This window comes from Excalfactoria chinensis, chromosome 7 (genome assembly GCF_039878825.1).
Source record: "Excalfactoria chinensis isolate bCotChi1 chromosome 7, bCotChi1.hap2, whole genome shotgun sequence".
Taxonomy (NCBI): domain Eukaryota; kingdom Metazoa; phylum Chordata; class Aves; order Galliformes; family Phasianidae; genus Excalfactoria; species Excalfactoria chinensis.
In genome coordinates this window covers 19,953,606-19,974,019 of record NC_092831.1, presented here as the reverse complement: position 1 = coordinate 19,974,019, position 20,414 = coordinate 19,953,606, and the positions used below count along the sequence as shown (strand labels likewise).

The 20,414-nt window shown below is 42.0% G+C and overlaps 1 protein-coding gene across 23 annotated transcripts; it reads right to left on the bottom strand.

The window, feature by feature from the left end:
• Window positions 1-3,275: 3,275 nt before the first annotated feature.
• HNRNPA3 (heterogeneous nuclear ribonucleoprotein A3) lies at window positions 3,276-20,014 on the bottom strand. Of its 23 annotated transcripts, none has more exons than XR_011904318.1 (14): window positions 19,815-19,971; window positions 16,588-16,699; window positions 12,220-12,342; window positions 11,984-12,130; window positions 11,695-11,905; window positions 11,340-11,429; window positions 11,171-11,278; window positions 10,983-11,063; window positions 10,176-10,322; window positions 9,080-9,205; window positions 8,912-8,983; window positions 7,127-7,257; window positions 5,798-5,872; window positions 3,276-5,653 (listed from the first exon to the last, which is right to left on the bottom strand). XR_011904318.1 is itself a non-coding variant. In XM_072341881.1 (12 exons), the coding sequence occupies exons 2-11, from the start codon at window positions 16,651-16,653 to the stop codon at window positions 8,931-8,933; spliced, it is 1,152 nt and encodes a 383-aa protein (XP_072197982.1). In that variant the 5' UTR covers window positions 16,654-16,699; window positions 19,815-19,971; the 3' UTR covers window positions 3,277-5,872; window positions 8,912-8,930. The 23 variants fall into 23 exon arrangements, 10 of the variants coding, with proteins under 10 accessions (XP_072197982.1, XP_072197988.1, XP_072197985.1 ...); XR_011904320.1 differs by having other exon boundaries at window positions 3,278-3,578; XR_011904324.1 differs by having other exon boundaries at window positions 3,278-3,578; window positions 11,171-11,263.
• Between the last annotated feature and the right edge of the window lie 400 nt (window positions 20,015-20,414).

Sequence of the window (20,414 nt, the reverse complement as noted above, 5' to 3'; positions counted from 1 at the left end):
ATTGGTGCTGTTTCGTTATTATTTTAGGTGTATTTTGTTACCGTGCTCACATTATTTTAGTACACTAAGCAGCCAGCTGGTCTGCAAGTTTTGCTAGACCTACTGAACAGTCCTCTAAAAAGAAGCTCATTATTTTTCTCAGTTAAAAGAGCTTGCGGCTATCAGCCTTGCTTCCCACGTGAATGTGTTGTGAAACTGCAGATGCAGGGGGCAGGGCTGATGTTCCCAAAAGAGGAAGGGTAGGGGTCTAGGACGGAAAGCCCTGGTTTCGATGAATATTTCTGTATCAGGGAATGCTGTGGAGCTTCTCCTTTTTTTCCACTCATTCTCTGCTGTTTTCACACAGCTCCAGTGGGCTCAGTAAACCCCCTTTCCTTAATAGGAGTAACTAGTTTGGAACCAACTGTGGTGTAGTTGCCAGTTTGGACTTTCCCTGGATGCACTAGATTTTACAAGCATTTTATTGTCCAGTAGGTCATAGTAATAACAGCAGTGTAATCCTTCGTTATCAGCTTTTGTTTTCATTATCCCCAGAATTTTGTATTTACACTTAGTGAGCTGGTCATTCACCCTCTGTTATCTCATTTACAGATTCTGCATAGCAGAGGCCTTTCTACTACCCGGTGCCAACGTGTACACAATCTCTATTGTGCTTCAGCTGAAGTGTGCTGTTAGCTAAACAGAGAAGAGCCAGGAGTAGGAAAGCAGGTCTGTTCCAGGAGCTTTACCAAGAAGGTAGTTGTATTGCAGGGCTGGATGATGCTAGGAGCCCTGCTCCTATGGATTATATCCTATTGGAAAGGCAGCGCAGCCAAGTGCCAGTACCAGGAGACAGTCTTCAGCTGACAGAGGCTCCAGGTACATACCCGTAAAGAACTAGAGCACAGGTAACTGTTTCACACAGCTTCACTTCTCATACAGTGTTACTTTCCAAAGTGAGGTCCTGTCCCACACGTGTTTGTATCTAAAGCAGCAGATACAGTGAAGTCGGAAGGGGTCAGTAAGTACAGGAATTTCAACTTATTACTTACAATTTATTTATTTTTTAAAGTCTGGACCTTAATGCTTCACCTTAATGCTGTGAAAACCATTGCTGCTTTTAGAGCCACATTAAATGCATTTCATCATATTAGCTAAATGAGTCTAAACCTTATGCTAGGAAACAAGGATTGCACTTGTGCTAGTAAAAATCTTTACCATCACAGCTGCAGACAATAGGAAAAGTAGCCCTTGAGCAAGAACGGTAGTTTCCACTCTTATAATTATTCTTCCCCTTTCTGTAAATAATGCATTCTCAAAAGCACCTCTGAGCAGGTCAGTATCTGATGCTGGAAAAATACTATCCTAACTTTCAATCTTATCTAACACAGCTGAATAACAGATTATCCCCAGAGGCATGTCTCTTTATTTTATCCTATGAAATTAAGCCAGCTATTAAGCCTTGAGTATCTGTACCAAGAAAATCCTGCCAGCAAAGTGCTCTCATTCGCACTATTAGGCTTCTGGAGAGACCTAGCTGCACTCTGGTCTGGCCCAACCACAGATTTGTTGTGGCCATTTCCTGCAGCGATGCAGATCCATGAAACAGCCTGGGCTGATTCGTCAGGTCCCTACTACCAAAAGAGGAAGAATTACCAAAAGTTTCCCTCTTCGTCTTCACCACTGCCTGCAAATGGCTGCATGTTCCCAACCTCATGCTAACTGTAGTTTATAACACAGTGGTTTGGGTCATTTACTCTTCAGAAAACCATACTGGTGCAACAAAGCAGACAATTCTTGCATATAAAGCACTGCAACAATTGCAAGCTCACACAAGGAGACAGGGGAAAAAAAGGAAAGACATTCTAATTTCAGCTGCTCCCAAGAACCGCAACATTCTTGGAAACACTAGGAATGCTGCCCATCACATTGAGATGTTTGTTTGTGCAGATGGTATTTGTTGGTAAATAGAAATCCAGGCAAACTTACTTGCACTAACTTGTTTAACAACCTTCATGTTAATGGCACATGAGTCCATCCCCCCAGAGTCCTTGACATACTCTGAATGCAAGAGGACATCATTTTCTGTAGCAAACATTTAATACCAATGGCTCAAAACCTGAAAGCCAGGATTGACAGATTAAGCAGGTTTATTTGCTCAAGACAGAGCAGCCAGTCACCAGGTAAACTAAATCAAAGATATCACAGTAGCATGGGGTATTTTTATTGCTACTGCTGTTCAGTATGCCTGTATTGACTTTGAACACAGTACTGCCAAGGAAGGAAAACATCCTTATTAGGAGTCATCAAAACTAGAGGAATGTGAGACTTTGGTGCCATTTGAAGCAAGATGATCTAAAGCATCGCTGAGAATGGCAATTTTGAAGTATAAGCACTAGGAAAAAAATCATGTTGTGGCCCTGGACTGTCATTGAACAGTGATACACAGTAGCTCTAACACAGGTACATCTGACAGTACAGCCAAGAACAGTTAAGATGCTTGCCTTCCCCTTCCTCCCTCTCTCCCCCCTCCCCTCCCATTATCAAGGGCATCTCTAGATGCAGATTACTATTTTAATCACAATTTGGGTATAAAACAGACCTTGATAAACCCCTTCCCTCCATTTTTGTTTGGTACTTACTTAGCACTAATGCAAAAGTCTGAGACAAAATTCTTACAGCCTTTGCAGAGTCTGCTGTGATACAGGGTTACTTACTCCATTGCCAAGATGAAAAATATGATAAAGTGTGATAAAAAGAACACAGTTAATGTAGAAACCTTGTTTGAATTCCACTTGGCAAAAAGTCAGTCTGAAATAACTTAGACCTCAACATGCATTCGCTGCAAAGCTGAACTTTCCCCATCACGAAGACAGTGGTGTTTGTACTTGCAACACCTAACAACATTAAGGCAGAAATATTCTGTATTAGATCATTGAAGTCTACATGAAAATATTAGGCTGCAAGCCTTTCATTTAATGATCACAACCAAGGTAGAGGATGTGCTCCCAAACCTGGGAACAACCAGTGACACTGACACATCATGTAAATTCTCAGGCATCACAATTCTGACCTCACACACTGACAAGCCTCCACCTGGAGACCTTCTGTTTCTCACTCCCATCATTCTATTGCAAAGCCATTAAAACTAAAGCTCAGCTCCTGAGTTGAATCAAAGTTACTTTCTGACTTGCCGACCCTGGTTGGAACAGCGATCCCATCACTGCATTGCAGTAACTTCAGTTTACTTCGTACTCCTCTCAGCACTAAACAAAAGTGATGGCAACACATTTAAGATTGTGAGTCATTTGACAACATACACTTTATTTTGATACAAAAATGAAATATTTTAACATTTCAATCCATTATGGACTATACTGAAATTTTTCATTTCCATGCTTTTGAACTTGTTTAACCACAAGGATCAGACATCACCATACTAGCACCATTGCTCTTGAAGTCTTTGCCAGTTATTTTAACATATTACGCTGTTTCCAATCTTGCGATATTATCTTCTACATGAAGGTCACTGTTCTTCTACGGAGATACTTGGATTACTTTAGATGAGGAAAAAGCTAATCTTAGACAGAGATGTCAACCTGTAGCACCCACAGCAGAAAAAGAATCATCCATCAGATATCTGCATTTCAGTGATACTCAAGATCTTTCATGCTTCACACAAGATACAAATATTTGTCAGAGATCACAGACTGATATGTGAATAGTCCATTGTAATGCAGACAGTCTACGAACAGAAGTGAATCTCTTAAATACAGAAAGCAAAACCATAAAGTCAGTACGTCACACAAGCAATATTTGAAGGAGGAGGAGCATTCCCATATTAAAATAATCAAAGGATATCAAAGCTAAGAAGTCGTGTCGTTTTGGTATTGTCTAATGATAAACAGTTTATCACATCTGTGTTACCCTGGGCTCATTTTGGGCTCATTTCCTACCTGGAAGGACAAATTGCTTTCAAGTCAACATACAGCTCTAGGTATTTGCTAAGTTTCTACAGAACTGCAGTATAGGGACCGATGCTTTGCAACTTCGTTTTCACATCCGTACATCTCCATTTATAGCTGCTCAAGAAAAAAACTAGCCATGAAATAACATTCTTAACTCTTGGAAGTGTCTCTTGGGCAAAGATAAGCCTGATCAAATATTCCTTATGGGTCTGATCGCCTTTGAGAAGTTTTATTTCTGAAAAAAAAAAAAAAAAACCGTACCAATGGGATAATAAGTAATGGAAGCCAATCAATCTAATAGGAGTGGTATAAAACCAAATGCAAGTCACTTGAGGGATATCTTCTTGCACACATTTGGTGCAAAAAAACCCTGAAGAACACAGTATGGAAGGGCAAGGCTTTACTGGAATGGCTTATTAGGCAATGGAATGCAAGGTAGACATTTTTGATAAGTAAAAATTCATTTTTCCAAGATTTTTCTTTAAAAAAAATAAAATAAAAAATTGCAACACTTCCCCCTCCCCTTATGAGCAAATGCCTTTGAACTAACTCAGCACATGAATGCTTCCCCCAGTGACCTGTTGTGGCACTGAGTGACTGCATCAGCTCAGAAGGGCAATGGTGCATAGCAGAGAGAAAACTGTTTTTCACCTCTAGTTAAGACAGCAAGCAAATCACCTAAACAAGCTACCTATACTATATACCTACTATACTAAGGAGACTGTGGCGTCACTGCAGCAGGTTTTAATTCTTGCTCAATCTTGACTAAGTAAGAACATTTGTCACCATTTTATTTAAGTATATACTATGCGATTTCCATTTAGTATCTCCTGATGATATGAAATTTGCACATTACCATTGTCAAAATACATCAAGTGAACCTCTGCTTGTATGTGTTCCAACATGAAGTTTGCTTTCTGAACAGCAAATGCAGCTACTGCAATCAGTCTGCAATATGGCCAAGTCCTGAACAGCACGTTGTCCATTTGTCTTGTTCTGAGTAAGTTAAACATAACGAACAGTAAAATAGAAACAGACTTTGCAGAAATACTGCAAAGATGCAAAGAGGTACAGAGAAGTTCGAATAGTTAACTACTATCCAAAGGACTTTTTGAATCAGAGACTTTTGTAGGTATGGGATACAGTCCTGGGATACAGCAGAATAGGAAATACACATTCCAAGAGTTAAGAACCCACATGCAAAGAATAATAAATAAATCCACAGTTTAATTTCATCGCTATTTATCCTTATACTGTGGTGCTTTCAGCTGGGTATCACTTTAAAAGAGGAGCCTGCACTGACCTGCCCTGAAAGCACAAGAACATCTGAAAGGGAACTCTATTTTTATGTTTAAGTACAACCTCACCTGGTAAGGCATTTGTTTATTTTAGGAGGGAAAACCACTGATCAAATAAATGCAGAATGTCTTTATGTCAATTAGAGCTTCGGTATAGGAAAGACTACTTTGGACTGTGATGAGCAGCTTAGATATTGTAGCCCTTCCATATCACACCGGGTGTCAAGAACATGTTCCCCCCCCAACTCCCCCAAAAAAAACAAAACAAAAAAAACAGTGCACTCCTAATGGTAATTAAAGCACGTATTTAAAATCATTTATCATTTGTTTGTTGATCTCTGACACAGCATTATCATTACCTGCCAGGAATGGAAGACTCTTGAATAGGAATTATGTCAGCCAACACCCCTAAACCAGAACAAGGAACAGTGGATGACATACTTTGGAACACTTGCTCCTTTATATAGCTTTCCCTGCTATCAAAAGGCTAGTCAAGGAAAGCTTATAAGGAAATAAGCAATAAACACATTTTACTATGCACTACAATCTTACCCAGTCAGAAACCTTCAATTGAAGAGGATGTGCAAGACATTCCCCATTTTGTCAAGCAGCAGCTTCTCATTCAACCTGAAAATTAAAGAAATTACTCTTACCTTGTTTTCAAAACCTCCGACAACTCTTTTTAATTCATGAAAAATTTTAAAGGCAAACCTTACCTATGCTCATTGCCCTTCCTTTCAGGTCTAAATGCTAGACCTATTGATTTTGAGTCAACTCAAGTAGCTATCACTCAAGGAGGTTCCAAAAGGTGAAGAACTCTTGCTAGACTTTCTTCGATATTTCAGCTGTGATAAGCAGATATAACTAGACTTTGGAAAGCTGCTCACTATCAGCACAGTATCTTATGCCTTCACTTTTCTGGAAGTTGAAGCTGTCGCTCCTGCTGCCTTGTCATTCTTTAATTATGCTGACTTCTCCATACTCAAAAGGCTGCTGAAGTCCTTCCTGTCTTATGGGTCTCCTTAACAAAGTACGGATCAAAGAAGTACATCCTAGGTTCTTTAAAACCGGTTAATCACTGTCCTCACAGCTTACACTTTTCCACATCACAAACAACAGCTAAGCTACCCCACCCACCTACAAAGCGGTCACTTACACACTCCATCTCTTAAAAGGTTGCATACAGATCTTGTTCATAAAGTTTATTATGACACTATTTTTCAAAGTTAACATTGTTGTCACAGTACAGCTACAAGAGGCCCTGTTAAAAAGAACACTGTCAATACATTCTAAAACTTTTAGAAATACCATATCCATTTTCAGAAGGGACATCAACCCCATTCTCCAGTTGTCCCTGCAACCAGATGCAGGCCCCAGTTACAAATCTACACGACTTCTAGGTGTAGCAACGTACAAAGCAAGTCAGCAGTTGGGTGGCTCACTCCCTAGTGAGATGTTTTAGTTGTTAATGTGTTTTCAAACTCCAAGTGGGTTGGTTAAAAAAATGCCTTTATTGAAATACAACCTTCCCCCACCCGCCCTCCCCACAAGCCCAAATTACGTACAACAACAAAATGTTCACTGCATCAGCAATTCTTGCTTTTAAGTTAGAGATAGTTTAAAACTCCACAGAAAAGAATAAGCAGACTTTGAAATCCAGTTTGGAGGCTAACATCTTGACAGTGATTCCTTCTTTTAGTGTACTGCAGTCTAAATACACTCAATAACAGTGTTCAAATAACATCGTTTAATTTTTTTTTTTTCCAAGCAACACACTCATTTTGCTAATAACTTCTTAAAATTATATTAATATGACTGATTATGCCTTGAGCCATTTCATACATCTTTGCAGATTCATTCCTACACTGGAATCGCATTTACCTTATACTGCACATTGACCCAGAAGTGAAACAGGTGTAATTTCCAATATCACATATTGTCAAGTGTCTGAACATTTCTTCTATTGACTGTGTCCCTACTCTTCTGAGTCTCAATTGTCAGAAAGCACTGTCCTGGCAATAGTTGAGAGAGAAGTGACATCAGCTGAGAAAAGCAGAGATTGTAGTGCCTTAATTTGGAGATCAGTAATGAGAATTGAGTACAATTTCTAGCCAGATGTGCTGATAAGATTTGCTACTCCAGTGCATCAAATCAAACTGTAAAACACTATCATTCTACCTCCTGTGGTCAAGTAAAATATAACTAGATTGTGTTTTGTTTCATCCTCAAGCTCTTACCTGAGCTTAGATATTCGTAAGGGAAAAAGCTTGAAAGCTATGCTACTTAGAGCCCATCGTGAACGGGCTTTTGGAACGCCATTACCTGGGACTGTCAGTGATTACACCTGTGCTACCCTTGGCTCCCAGTCAGATGAATGTGTCCAGAAAATTGCCTAGGGTGCATGCAAGAAAGTATATAGCCATTAAGTTATTTAGGAACATACCTATTACTCTCACTATGATGCCTCATTTAATTGAAACAGCACAGTCTGGTGTGAGGGAGAGGGGAAAGGGGAGAAAGGAAGGGGATGAAAATTCCAAGCCACCCTCCCCAAAGTATAGTTTTATTGAAACAGAATCATTGTATATCCCAAGGAAACAGGCACTTGATTCCCACCCCACCTTAACTTCTCGGGAATTACAATAAATAAAAAGGTAAAAAGCAAGTTTCTTTTTCTCTTCACCCAGAACTTCAGCAACTGCAGTTATCCCTTATACATCTCAGATGAGACTGGAGACAGCTTGAATGTGACTAAAGTTGGTCTTGTTAAAATATTTATCATGCCTTATTTCTTGAAGCGCTACTACTAATACAGAACTACAAATTAAAAAAATATGCACAAACCAAAAAGTAATTTGAAATTTTCATTTGAAGGTAAAGCTTAGTTCTATAATTCACAAACACTAATTTGAGTAACTCAATCCTAGTTATACATCTAAACAAACTATAATGCAACATACAGATGTTCTCCCTCTGTATGCCTATGTAACTCTTATCAATGACAGTTACATATATACACTGAGACTAGACCCCTTAAGACTGCAAATCAATAGGTGTTTCTATTGTTAACTTTAAATTAATACAAAATAGTAATTGAGAAATGCATTAATCTTCTCTACTAACAAGGAAACACCCTAAACTACATTTTATTTCTGTTATAGAGTTCTCTGTACCAAATGTGGAAGAACTGAACTACACAAATATTGAAAAGTTAAAAATTCCTTAATTTGTTTATTCCTGGTACCACTACCACAATTTACAGGGCAATATACCTGATGTAATGGGAAAATAAAAAGAAAAAAGAAAGACAAAGCTACAACAGATAAAGACCTCAGGAATGTACATCTAATCGACACTACATTGCATTAATCAATAGCTGCACTTTTTGCAAACTGTGGCTATGACAGTCCTGAACAAGAAGGGTTTCCTGTTTAAGCTGCAGTAACTTTTCTGACTATGGATCATCGCTCCTTCTGTGGCAGATTTTACAGTTCCTCTAATGCATTTGGGACGACTGTCTCAAAGTAACCTGCAGCTTTCCTGACAACTCCTCGCTCTCTCTCCTGCTAAGAACTGTAGCCTGTTGAATACAGGATAAGAAAATTATTACTCTCAGTGAACAGTTGTACATTATTCATCATCATTATAAATATGCATTACACCTACCCTTTTTCTGGTAGCATTTTTAGAATCTTCTACCACCATAGCCCCCACTTCCACTTCCAGATCCATAACCACCTGCACAAAAAACAAAACCCGGTGCATATTGAAACGTAAGAAATACCAAGGAAATTTAAACAAAGGGGTTTTTTTTTGGTACAGAAATATATTTACCACCATAGGGACTGCCTGAACTTCTACCACCAAAGCTGCCACCACCCTTCATGGGACCATAATTGGACTGCTGCTGTCCACTGTAGTTACCAAAGTCATTGTAGTTTCCACTGCCACCGTAATTACCTGAAATAAATTCACAAAGTTTGTAAAACTGCAACATTCCACGTAAATTGCAACTGCTGTTTAAAGCAACTTAGAATAGACCTGCAAGCACTGAGCAAGCTATCTCTACTTGCAATGCACAAATGACAGCAAAACCTTTAGCGTTCCGAAGATTAGGAGTTGGTGTATCACTGATGATGAAAAACAGCAGGCTATCTAATAAGGTTCATACAGGCTTGAGTAGCAATTTGAAATTAACATGGAAGGCCAAACTTAATGCCTCCCAACTAAAAAATACTCTGCTTTCACCATCATTCTTCCACTGTTCAGTGCTCTGAACATGACATAAACTACAAGCCAAGAGCAATTTTTATTTGCTGTAAAAAGTGATAAAACTGTAATGAGCACAGATACACCAGAAGGTATTGGTAAGCGTGCAGTAGATTTTGCTGCTTAACCTCCTAAACTCACACTGGGTCCTTGCATGTTCTTACTGCTTCTTCCCCCCCAATTTCTACTAAAGAAGCACGCATGTTTTAGTGTTTGCCTTCCACGCCATCAAGGGTTTACCCTTGCTAATGCTGTAAAACAGCCACGTGATAACGTGGTTTCTGGTTATTTCAAAAGGCAAAATGGTGAAAGAACTGCTTTTATAAAAATAATTGAGGAACCTCATTTCACAACCAGACGGTAAAGAAAGCTTCCATAAACTTACAGCATTTCGTGCTCACAAATGAGGACACAATTCACGTGGTTCAAACCGATACCCAACAGCGCATTTCAAAAGGACAAAAACCGAAATTCTCCTACTCTACCAGCACACATTTACAGCAGCTGCTTTTTGAAAACTAAGTTCCAGTTAAATTAGTGTTGCATAATTTAATCAAAGTTTATCCAGAGGTAAGAGAATTTCAATTATGTAACACAGCCCCACACTGTACTACTCAGACCTGAATGAAAAAAGGGTCAGCTAATTTGAGCTGCATCTTACCACCTCCAAAATTTCCTCCTTCATTGTAGCCATCGTATCCTCCTCCTCCACCTCCATATCCACCACCTGGGTTTCCATATCCTGGTCCTCCACCACCACCATAACCCCCTCTGCTGCCATAGCCGGGACCACCTCCATAGTTGCCACCTTTGAATACAAGAAGAAACAAACTAAGCAAATCAAAGCAAAATACTGGTAAAAAAAGGTCCACTAAAAAACCCTAAAACATCATACAAACACACACACTAGTCTCCTACAATGTTACCCCTGCACTGTGTTCATTATTGTTGAATCATTTAACCAAACTATTTAATCCAACAAGAAAAATCATTACTTTTTTTAAAATAAGGTAAGTTTCACCATCACACATCACATTCTGTGCAGAAGTGGCTGTTGCTCCTGCCGCTCTATTCCTCTGACCTAAGATTACTCAGTAGACAGAGCCATCAGAAGAATTCCAGTTTACAGATGTTCCCTAAACCGCAGGTGTCTGACCACTTTGCTTGCCTGGGCTGCACTGACTGATGAGGAATTGTCGAAGGCTGATGTTCTGCTGCTGCTGAGTGATGGGTGTGCACCCAAGGCCAGGCCAAACCACTCAGCAGCAAAGAGCTGCTGCCACAATAGCACAGCAGCAAGGGGCAGGGCTAATTCCTAGCTGTCCCTGGCCACGTGCAGCTTGCAGGCCACTGGCTGGACACACTTGATCTACACGTAGCTTTATTTAATATGTCTTAGAGTTGACCAAAAAGTTGATTGTCACTGCTTTTAGTTTAGTCAGGAGGGGAGATGCAGCAATACACTTACCATCACCAAATCCATTGTATCCGTCACCACCCCCAAAGCTTCCTCTGCTCCCACCACCACCGCCACCACCCCCATAGCCTCCTGGAAAACAGAACATATGAGGTCATTGGCTTAAATACTTAACATGTGTTCAGGAAATCAGACACAGCCAGAGTAAAAATCACTCTAGAAACATCTCAATAATTTACCTCTTCCACCAAAGTTTCCTCCTCGGCCAAAGTTTCCTCCACCACCTCCAAAATTTCCACGACCCATGAAGTTGCCTGAACCACCCCCACGACCTGCAAAGTATTTTGCTTTAATTACATTAATTGAAAAGCAGTTACATACAATAACTCTGCATAACTCCACACTTACCTCTCTGAGAGCTGGCAGTCTGCATCTCTTGTTTTGAGAGTGCTTTTTTCACTTCGCAGTTATGACCATTTATAGTATGGTATTTCTGAACTAAAGAAAAATGTGAAAGGTGACAGAGTTAGAATAATTCCAAATAACTGAAAGCAGTGTATGCTGTTACGCTGTACAACTCCTAAGAAGCTACTGTAAGACATGACCACACTTTGCAAAAGAACGTTATATCTACCTTGCTTCATACAACAGTCCAAGTAGTTAATCATGCCAATATCTTATATTCAATGAACAGCTTTTTTGGGAGGTTAAGCTGCACTTTTATTCTCCCACTAAAGTCACTTCCCACTAAACAATTACATACCAACGATTTTATCAACTGTATCATGATCATCAAAAGTTACAAAAGCGAAGCCTCTTTTCTTTCCACTTTGCCTGTCTTCCATGACTTCTATCGTTTCGATCTTGCCATATTTCTCAAAGTACTCCCTTAAATTATATTCTTCTGTATCTTCTTTAATGCCACCAACAAATATTTTCTTTACTGTGAGATGCGCCCCAGGCTTTACAGAATCCTGCAACACCAAAAATCACGTTGAGCCTCTTAAGTAGGTAGAGAGGAAGAAATAAGTTCAACAAAAACCCCAGCTTACCTCCCTTGAAACCGCTCTCTTTGGTTCAACCACACGTCCATCAACCTTATGTGGTCGAGCACTCATGGCCGCATCCACCTCTTCCACACAAGAGTAAGTAACAAAGCCAAAGCCTCTGGATCGTTTTGTTTGTGGGTCTCTCATCACCTAAAAACACAGGGGAGTACTCTGCATTTCTGTACTAGATTAAGTACCTACGTCCTTTCAAAAGCACAAACTGATTTTGGACACTTTACCACACAGTCCGTGAGTGTGCCCCATTTTTCAAAGTGCTCTCTCAAGCTATCATCTGTTGTTTCAAAGCTCAGACCTCCAATGAACAGCTTTCTCAACTGCTCTGGCTCCTTAGGCTCATGGCCCTACAAACATAAAAACATAAAATACATATTTTGAATGCAAACAGCAGAATTAAAATTTCACAGCATTACTAAAACTTACTGTGCACATAACTATAAACAGGTCAAACACATTAACATAACGTCTTCTAATGACTGTAGACAGCAGCACAGTTAAGTTCAACACTTAATGAAGTGTGATTTTAATTAAAACAGCAGCTAACAACTTAGGAATGCTCAAATGAGAACAATGGTAAAGAGATCTCAATATACTAAGTTAGCACGCTTGCGTCCTTCCTTCCCCATTGAAATGCATTCATTTTATGCCTATCCTCTATTGGAGCTGCATATTGTTCTGTAGGGATTAGCAATGAAGCACTGCTAGATAAAGGGAAGTTCTAACACTTCATGAAGCATAACTGCAAGAAGCTATCAAAAAATTAGGATAGCAGCAAACAAACAGGGTAAGAATTCAAATTAAACACCTTCTCTTTTGGGAACATTTGTATTAAAACCCTTTTAAAAACGTACACATTTTAAAGAAGATTTGTCAGCTGTTAATTCCTTACAACTACAGATTTTGTCCTTGGGTAACTATTAGTTGAGCACACACAAGCAATGAAGTAGAAGTATGTATGTGGTTTTGTTTTACCTCTTAAGTTTAAATTGACTTTTGTCTTAGAGAAAAAAGAGTAATGAATAACCGAGAATGGAGAGAACAAGTAAGACTCGTACCTTAGCAAAAACAGTTAAAAAGAAACTTCAGTTTAAGTGAATCTCTTGATGGTATCACCTACATGTGATCAGCCACGTTGTAAAACATGCTGATTTTCAAGCCCAGTCTTCCAAAGAAAAAAAAGAGTGGGCTTGTAAGTACAAGTGCCTTCATGTTTCTGCTTTCTTTCAGTGTTACACAGGACTTCAGTTATGCAGGAAATAGCCCTGCACATCTGAAAGGAGTTTGTAAAAAATCATTTACCACTTTCATCCCCAAGGCAAAGGAGTCTTCTAATAAGTAATCACACTCAAGCCTTATTTTGCAATCTGATACAAGTGCAAGACACTTCACAACAAGGTGCTGGCTGGCTGTGCTGCTGGCTGGCTACACCAGCACGTGACTTCAACTCCACAGCGTAACGTACACTGGGCTACACTGCTTCTGTTGCAGTGGTGTAAGCTGACTAGAAGCAGCATAATCCTCAGAGATGAACTACATAAAACTACTAGCCGCAGACTTGTTATACTGAAGCAGTCTTGCTTCAAGCCTGCAAGTGAAGTGTTTCAGCTTCTGCCAATTTAAATAATAAGGATGGTAGTTCAAGAGTTGGTCAGAAAAACCTTTACTCGTTTGAGTGCTACACAACCACTCTACAGAGCGATTCAAACTACGAAGCAATACTTGGCAGAACAGCATTTCAGAATTATACGCAGCTTTACAGGTCCGTTGTTTTACAGCCATTGGGCTGCACTGCAGGAAACTGCCCCTATAATTATGAGCAGCTTTCTGGGATGTAGCTCCTTTAGCACAAAAGCAAGCTGCAGCATTTTCACTAACAACTTTTAGTCTAAGGCACCAACTTCATGACCACAGTAATACTATATAAAATAGCCAACAATGGCCTCTTGGCTAAAGTTAAAACTTCTTTTCTATTAAGTGGCTTAGACTACAAAAGTATAATTTAAAAAGAATCTCCCTTTAAATTACAGGAAAACTTTAAATCTTGAAGGGTTAACATACTGCATACAGAAGGTGCTTCAGGGTAAGTAAGAAGCTGTTTTCTGTTCCTAACTGCATTTCTTTGTGCCTACTTAATTTTTAGCTGGTTATTTTAAAGCTGGGATTTTAAAGGGTTTTGAACACTCAGTATACAAGGAATCAATTCTGTTAAATGTACTATTTTGATGAAATTAGCCTTCCCCAAATCCAGAAACCCAAAAGCCAGACTTGATTGTGATCTCTAAGACTACTTAAGGCCGCATAGCTGTCAAATAGCAACTCAAATCATTTCTACCTTAAAAGAATGACTACAGAACTCCAGGTCACTCCTGAAAGGAAAAATCAAAGCCCTTCTCTGTTTATTTTTATTCCATTAAAATGAACAGCAGCTCTTATATAGGGAGAAAAAAAAAACACAACCACTCGCAGTTAACTTCTCTCTTCCATCAGATATTATTATCCTCAGAATATATCTGTGTCAGAGGAATTCTCTACAGAAATAGAAGGCAGTACTTCATAGTGATGAAGCATTTTGTTCTCACAGGGGATAAGTATCTCTCGGGTTCTCAGCATGCTGTTCTGTCACGCATGATGCTATTTCTCAATCCTTCCGCTATGCCCTAGTTACAATAGCAGTCTTTCTGGGCAGCAAACATGACACCCCTCCCCCTCAGCACTGTGCTGCTTCCACAGCTCCCTCCCACTCAGCGCTGCAGACCCGAACGAACGCCATTTTGCAGCTCCTTCAGGGAGGGGGTGGTAGTGCTGAGCCTGCCTGCAGCTAGCAACCGGGAAACAAACTTCCTTTCTCCACCTAAGCAGTTTAAGGACTTAATCTAAGACATGCCTATGTTCTAAGGAGGCGAGGAGCCCTCATTCCTGCCGTGACCACCTAATTTCTCCTCAAGCCCAAGCACCACACGGCACAGGCCGCCTCCATTTTGTGAGCGATCTGTCTCCTCCACTCAATATGGAGCCGGAGGGGCAGGGCCAAGGCACAGCAGGAGCACGCAGGCGCAGCCGCACCACCCAGCCACGTCCCAGCACTGCAGCGGCAGCACAAGCACCCAGACTGATGGGTGGGGGCTGGGCTGCTCCTGCAGGCAGACAGCAGCAAGAAGAAGCCGGTGTTTTTATGTTTTTCGTGTTTTTTTGGGGGGTTGGGGCATCTGGACCTCTCTGCACTCTTCTTTCATGATCAAAGTCAAATTACACACTCCTATACCCTACATGATATCATGAATACTTGGCTCAGTCTACCTGTACCGTTCTTGGAAGAAAGAATGGTAACGGGCAGCACCCTGCGACTCCTGCACAAATCCTAAGCTTTGCTAACACCCCAGGCTGCTTTTCACAATAGCGCTGTAGATACAGAACTACTTTTTGAGTGAGTTTACAGGAATCCTAGCTTTCACACAGCTGGGCTTTGCCCACTCAGTCCTCTGTAGCTGCAATGGCTCTACAGGTTCTCTTGCACGTGGCAACGTCCCCTGCCCTGCACCTCTACATGGCAGCTAACACGAGCTGATCTGCAGCTACAGCTGCACAGTGGGACTGTAGCCCAATCCTTGGCTGCCTTCTGGGACTGAAAGCAGGCAGACAACTTTCTCTGCAAAACATTTTCTCCAGAAACTTAATAACCAGGCATTCCAGGCAGCTGAGGGCCTGCGATACATTGTGTCCGTGAGCAACAGACAGCTGCGGGGCTCTGCAGGAGGACTTGACACACAATTCCTCAATACAAAGTAACCACGTTACTGGATAAATGTAACTACGGGCTGTTATTGTGTTTCTTTTTTCGTTGTTTGTTTTTTAAATGGTGTACTATCCCCCTGTCAACACGACACTGGTATATCAGCACCAGAGAATGGTGGGTTCAGCTAGCAAAACCATTCAGGTACCCTGGAAAAGTAACGTTAGAAGGGCAATACATGACAAAACACAATCACAAATGTCTCAGTGACAAGCCATACAAGCATTATTAATAACACCCTCTTTGCTGATCTCACAGTTTTCTGAAGATCCCCCCCCCCCCATTTCCACACCCTGCCCAAAGTAACTAGCTCCCATCCTCCCAGAACAGACCCACCATCTTCTCTATACTACGCACCTTATTCAGTCTACGGTATTTCTGCTAGAAGCAAAAGAAAACAGTTATTTTTACTTAGTACAGCCTCACTTTCATTTGCAGTGACTAACAGGCAACCATTTTTATTAAAAAAGAACCTGCCTTCAATCCCGCTCAAAACAAGACTGTGAAGATAAGAAAGAATCAAGTTCCTGTCAACACCAAACAGTTCCACCTTTAGTCGCGAGCACACAGCAGATCAGCTTTGTTACAACAGAAAGCTAGAAAAGCAAAACTTCCCCACCATGCCTAAAATCCCACCCCTTAGAACTCTACACAGCATTTCACAATTACTCTGCTGCTAGGAGGATGAAAAAAGGACTGAGTTAATGCTGATAGAACCAGTTACTTCTACTTTTTCCTTTTTTAAATCTCTTCTCCTTAAAGCTACTCCATTATAATTTTAAGAAGGCAATCCTCTCACCTGTGATGATCGTCTGCCCTTTCTCTTGTAATCTTCCACCTCTCTGTCTTCCTTAATTGCAGCCATTTTGGAAGGGTACTCTAACTCAGCCTTTCTTTTAGATCTAGGAAACCTAGAAAACAAGTTGGGAAAGTCAGTACTCACCCCAATTCTTACCAAGCAAGGCCTTCTCTGGCTGCAGTGCACAGCTTCGTCATTACAGGAAAGGAAATGGAAAAGGGTAAAAGTAGAAGAACTACTTTTCAAAGGGTAAAAATCCTGCCTATGTCACCCAGGAGTTACTGCAGAAAGAACATGAGCTATCAAGTGAAGGCAGAGAATCCCTTATGTCAAATACTGGCTTACATAACTATCATGAACAGGTCTAGTATTTAAATAATCAAACCCTACAACTCCAGATTTCAAATCTTACTGTTTCACCGCTAATAACACACTGCAAATAATTCTTACTCAAATTATCTTACGCGTAACCTACTGTATCAGTAATCCAGCATCCTACAAACGGAAAGATGTAGAACAGTTTCTGTGCTGAAAAATATTTTCCACTAACAGCAGTGGAAGAATCCTTTAGTGATTCTATTCTTGCATAACCAGAAATTCCAACAGCTGATCCGCAGGAATCCAAGTGCTGGTCATCCGCATTACTTTCCTTGCAAATGATATATTTCATTATGACTCTGTAACTCTACACTTACATGCCCAATTTGTATCAATGAATGTTAATGAAGTTACACATCATCACAAAAAGTACTTCAGCAGACAAACTTGAGAGTGCAGCTCTATATAAGCGTTCAAATAAACAAGAAATCACATTCCCCTTAACCTTTACTATTTCAAGTTTCCCCACGATGGTTCAGTTACTCAGCTTCTCTCACTACGCTGCGTTTCTGTCTTTGGCAGGAATTTCTTACTACCTCAGATGTTTTGTGCAACTCATTACAGTAGCCAGGCTGGAGTAGTTACCTAAATAATGTGCTACTGTAAAACTACGCTTGTGCTATTTCCAAATAATCTACGCTGACAAAATTAGGTACATTGTAACTTTTCAAACCTTGGGTTGGTCTCCTCAGTTTTTAAAGTATTATCCCTTCAAATATTGCATAGGGAAATGCAGGTAGGTCCTAATTAATGTTACGCTACAATAATTTTCACTCTGAATATAATTCTACATTTAAAGTCAAACTAAGCCTTAAATTAAGATCTTAATATTGAACCCAACTATGAAATTACGAGTATCATGTTTTAACAACTTTAAAGTTTTAAGAAGTAAAATCAAGCCATGTGTATTAACTTCAGTTAAACCTGTTCCAATGGGGCTCCATACCAGCCAACGTACAGCTCATGGCTACAGTGGGCAGAAGCAAATTATTGCTTTATTATACCACGAGCTGAAGTGGAATAAAGCCCAGTACAGCCTCAATGCCACCCTATCTTACACAAAGTTTATGAAGCCATTAGTACTATTTTTTTTATAATCAGTTATTAATGAAATATCAATAGTTTCAAAACATTCAGAACATTTTGATCTACTGAATCATGACTGAACTGTCATGAAGAGACAAGCAGTATTATAACAGAGGGGAAACTGATGTTCTCAAGATGGAAATTTCTTTCTCCATTCAGAGAACACTACAGAGATGTACTGGTGTTTTTTGTGTATGGACAAAGTTGGACCTGGCGTGCATATGAGTTATCTCGCCAAATCTAAGACTTAAGGCAGCAAATAAAGAGATTTTCAGTTTTAAGTGTGTAGGTAGTTTGTTGTATATTCCCAATGCCAACAGGAATATCTGCTGGGGAAAAGAAGAAAAAAAAAAGCATAAGATTCTAGCCAACTTTACTGAAGCGTGCTTTGAACTCATCATAGCTCCCCTCTGACAAACAGTTCAAGGGAATAAAATAATTGCTTACATGGAAAACAGTTATTTTTAGCTGTTTTGCTAAGGGATCGGGTTTCTTTTATGCTTTTAATGCAGTAACAGAACTAGTGTGAGTTACTGGTTTCTCTGCTCTCAGTCCTACAAAGGTTGCAGCTTGCCAGGAAGGTCACACAATGCCCAGAGATCTCTGCACCATTTTTAGTCACCATACTTTGAAATGTTTAAGCTATAAGTTAACGTTCTGAGGGGAAAAAAAAGAGCAGGGACATCAGTACACTGTTCTCCTCCGGTCAGGGTGTGGATCATTGTCCTAGGCTGGATTTGATCGTTACTTGAATGCAAGTTGAGAAAACGTGGTTTGTGCAGCACTGTTTCTTTGTGTTGCCCACCAGGATCATGGCAGGATGCCGTGGATGTCATGTGCGTTTACAGCTGGGGGCGTGGAGAAAGGGTAACGGCAACGACCTGGGCTGCTGCTCTGCACTATGCCCCACGTCCCCAGTGCTCATCGCAAACACCCTCGGGATGAGAAAGATGGGGGTGGGGGGCTGGAAGGGGAGAAGAAGCGCGGCTCCGTGTGGCCTAACACCAGCGAGGAGTAGGACGAGGCACTGAGCGGCCTCTCAGCTTCAAAAGGCTCTTGCCCGGAAAAGGAGCGATTGAAAAGCGCCGCTAGCGGCCTGCTGCAGGTCTCAGCCACGCAGGAGGGCAGAACAGCGGCCAGGCTTTCGATTCTCCCCACGCCGGGCTCAACTCGGCTCTGAGCTCTCGGCGTTCCCCGGGCACAGAATGGAGGCTGCGCTCCCCCCGCGCTCCGCAGCGCAGCGAAATGGCGGCCGAGCGCCGAGGGGCGGAAACGCGGCCCTCCCGCAGCCTCCCGCTTCCTGCCCGCCGCCGCCATTGCGGCAGCCGCGCCACGGCGCGGGGAAAGGCGACCGCGAGGGACTCGAGAAGCACCGTTACGCGCCCCGTGCTCAAGCGCGGCATTCCCGCCCGCTCTGTCAGCTTTACGAGCTGCGGGTATCACCTCCATTTTGTCAGCCCGCCCGTCCTCGCCCCGCCAACATGGTGCCCAAAGAAAGGGGGGGGGGGGGAGGGGAAGGTCACGTGGCGGGAAAGCGGGCCGGCGGCAGCGCGCGGCACGAGCGAGGTCGCGCGGGCGGGCGCGTGCGGCAGCCGTTAGTGCGTTCTTCCCGCCTTCCCTCCCCCACCCGCGAGGCCGCCAGCCCCGGGCCGAGCGCGGAGCGGGACCTTCCGCACCAACGGCGGCAGCGAGAGAGGAGCGCGGATCGGCTGGAGAAGGAAAGCGGGGAGGAGGAATGAGAGGGCGATAAGAAAAGATATAACCGTGCCAGCGTTCAGCTCGGCGCCTTTCCGCCCCGCTCGGTCCCACGCCGGCGCTGGCCTGGCGCACTCACCGCCGCCCGCTGAGGGGTGGAGACGCAGCGCACAGCCGTTACTGGCGGCGTCGGGCAGGCACCACCTCTTCCTCTCACGTAAGGGCACACGGCGACCCGCCTCTGCCGGCTGCGAGGGGGCAGGGCGATGGGAGCCTTAATGGGGCGGTTCGGCGTTCTCAATGGGTAGCGTGGTGGGAGGAGCTGTAGTGATGCCGAGCTCTCCCTTAGAGCGTGCGCGAGCGGCTGTGGAGTGTTCTGGGCGTTCCGAGTGTTCATTTTCGTGTGACGGTTTTGTCCTGGAGATAATGTGTAAAAAGTGTGGAAATGTCCTGCAGCTGCTCAGCTCTCACCCATGGTGAGTGTGTTCAGGTTGGACACCAAAGCACATCTAGGCAGCAGCTGTGGTGAGCTGCTCCACTTTCGTTCCTAATGTTGAGTGTGATGCATAGGGCACAAAACAAGCATTAAAATGTCCCCCGTTCAGCCGTGTTCACACCTGTTCTATCACAGTACCGGGCACTGCTCTGAAACAGTCAACCCAACCCCG

Excerpts from the sequence above, each read along its gene's own strand:
- HNRNPA3 (XM_072341884.1), bottom strand. The coding sequence starts at position 16,653 with ATGGCTGCAATTAAGGAAGACAGAGAGGTGGAAGATTACAAGAGAAAG. Across the intron at positions 12,343-16,587 it reads AGGGCAGACGATCATCACAG|GGCCATGAGCCTAAGGAGCC; the intron begins GTGAGAGGATTG and ends TTATGTTTGTAG. Across the intron at positions 11,064-11,170 it reads AGGAAACTTTGGTGGAAGAG|GAGGCTATGGGGGTGGTGGC; the intron begins GTAAATTATTGA and ends TCTGTTTTCCAG.